The sequence below is a fragment of the Camelina sativa genome, chromosome 13 (assembly GCF_000633955.1).
Source record: "Camelina sativa cultivar DH55 chromosome 13, Cs, whole genome shotgun sequence".
Taxonomy (NCBI): Eukaryota; Viridiplantae; Streptophyta; class Magnoliopsida; order Brassicales; family Brassicaceae; genus Camelina; species Camelina sativa.
The window spans coordinates 19,117,277-19,118,737 of NC_025697.1; the positions used below are offsets into that span (position 1 = coordinate 19,117,277).

Genomic DNA, 1,461 nt, shown 5'->3' on the forward strand with positions numbered 1-1,461 from the left:
ATATACAAATATTTTGGAGAGCTTTTAAATATAATGGGAGAAAAAAAATTATAATTATTTAGTTTTTAATCATGGTTTTGACTCTTTAAAAAAATGAGAAAACAAGAAAGAAGAAAAAAGAAGTGATTTTCAAAACTTAAAAAAAAGCAATAAAAATCTGATTGGCTAAAAACAGCTGTAAATGATTTAAATAATTTTAAAGCGTTAAAAGTCTCTTACGAGGGCCTTTATCAATTTACTCTTTTTGGAAGTGAATCCATTTTCCACAAAAAAATATATATACTAATTTTGTTAATTTACTTAAGATTTCTGAGTTATTTTGTATATTGACAAAATTTTATATGGTCTGGTAAATGACGTAATCAGAGCAAATCTCGACACGTAGATCATTCAGTATGACCCACGACGGAAGCTGAGGGAACAGTCAGACGTCCCACACAAAGTTGAAATAATTTGGTTCTTCTCATTTGGTTTCTTTCTTCTACTTTTATAGTGTGAGAGCATTAGCTTAGTACTCTCTCTCTCTCTATCCAGAAAAAAAGAACAAAAACAAAAGCAAAAAACTCATAAATTTTTATTTTTATTTTCAGACAAACCCCATCAGTTTTTGTTTTTCTACAGTTAACGGTTTGGTTTTTTTCACAAATTCATATTTCTATATCCACTGTTTATGAAAGGAAACCAAAAGGACTCATCGGAGAAACCCAAATGGGATCGGAGCTCATCGAATATATCCATGACCCGACCCGGTCGTTTAATGATCTGGTTCATCCTCTTCATCTCCGTCACTTACATCATCTACACTCTCAAGATCGTCTCCACTTCACAACCTTGCGAAGATCTAACCTCCTCCGACTCAATCCTCCACCATCAAAGACGACCCGAGAAAAAAGCAGTCACGGTTCCGGTTACGGCGGTGGAACCTGAACCGACCGATCTAAACCATGTTGTTTTCGGGATTGCTGCGTCGTCGAAGCTATGGAAACATAGGAAAGAGTACATCAAGATTTGGTTTAAACCAAAGAAGATGAGAGGCTACGTGTGGTTAGACAAAGAGGTAAAGACTAAATCCGACGCCGTAGATCAAGAAAATCTCCCCCCGGTGCGAATCTCCGGTAACACGTCGTCGTTTCCTTATACTAACAAGAAAGGACACCGATCAGCGATTCGGATCTCGAGGATCGTTTCTGAGACGTTGATGAATCTTGATTCTGTTTCGAAGAAGAACGTGAGGTGGTTCGTGATGGGTGATGACGATACCGTGTTCGTTACGGATAATCTGATTAGGGTTTTGAGGAAGTATGATCATGAGCAGATGTATTATATTGGGAGCTTGTCGGAATCTCATTTGCAGAACATTTTTTTCTCTTATGGGATGGCTTATGGTGGTGGAGGTTTTGCTATTAGTTATCCTTTGGCTGTGGCTTTGAGTAAGATGCAAGATCGGTGTATTCAGAGGTA

At 37.4% G+C, this 1,461-nt stretch overlaps 1 protein-coding gene across 4 annotated transcripts in view; it reads left to right on the forward strand.

Annotated features, from left to right (window-relative positions):
* LOC104737134 overlaps positions 489 to 1,461 on the forward strand; it is a 7,737-nt gene continuing 6,764 nt past the window's right edge. For 2 of the 4 annotated variants that reach the window (XM_010457240.2, XM_010457239.2), the window contains exon 1: positions 489 to 1,458. In XM_010457240.2, the coding sequence (XP_010455542.1) occupies positions 671 to 1,458 (788 nt within the window). In that variant the 5' untranslated portion in view covers positions 489 to 670. The remainder of the gene's footprint in view (positions 1,459 to 1,461) is intronic. The other 2 variants (XM_019234331.1, XM_019234330.1) reach the window with 1 other exon arrangement.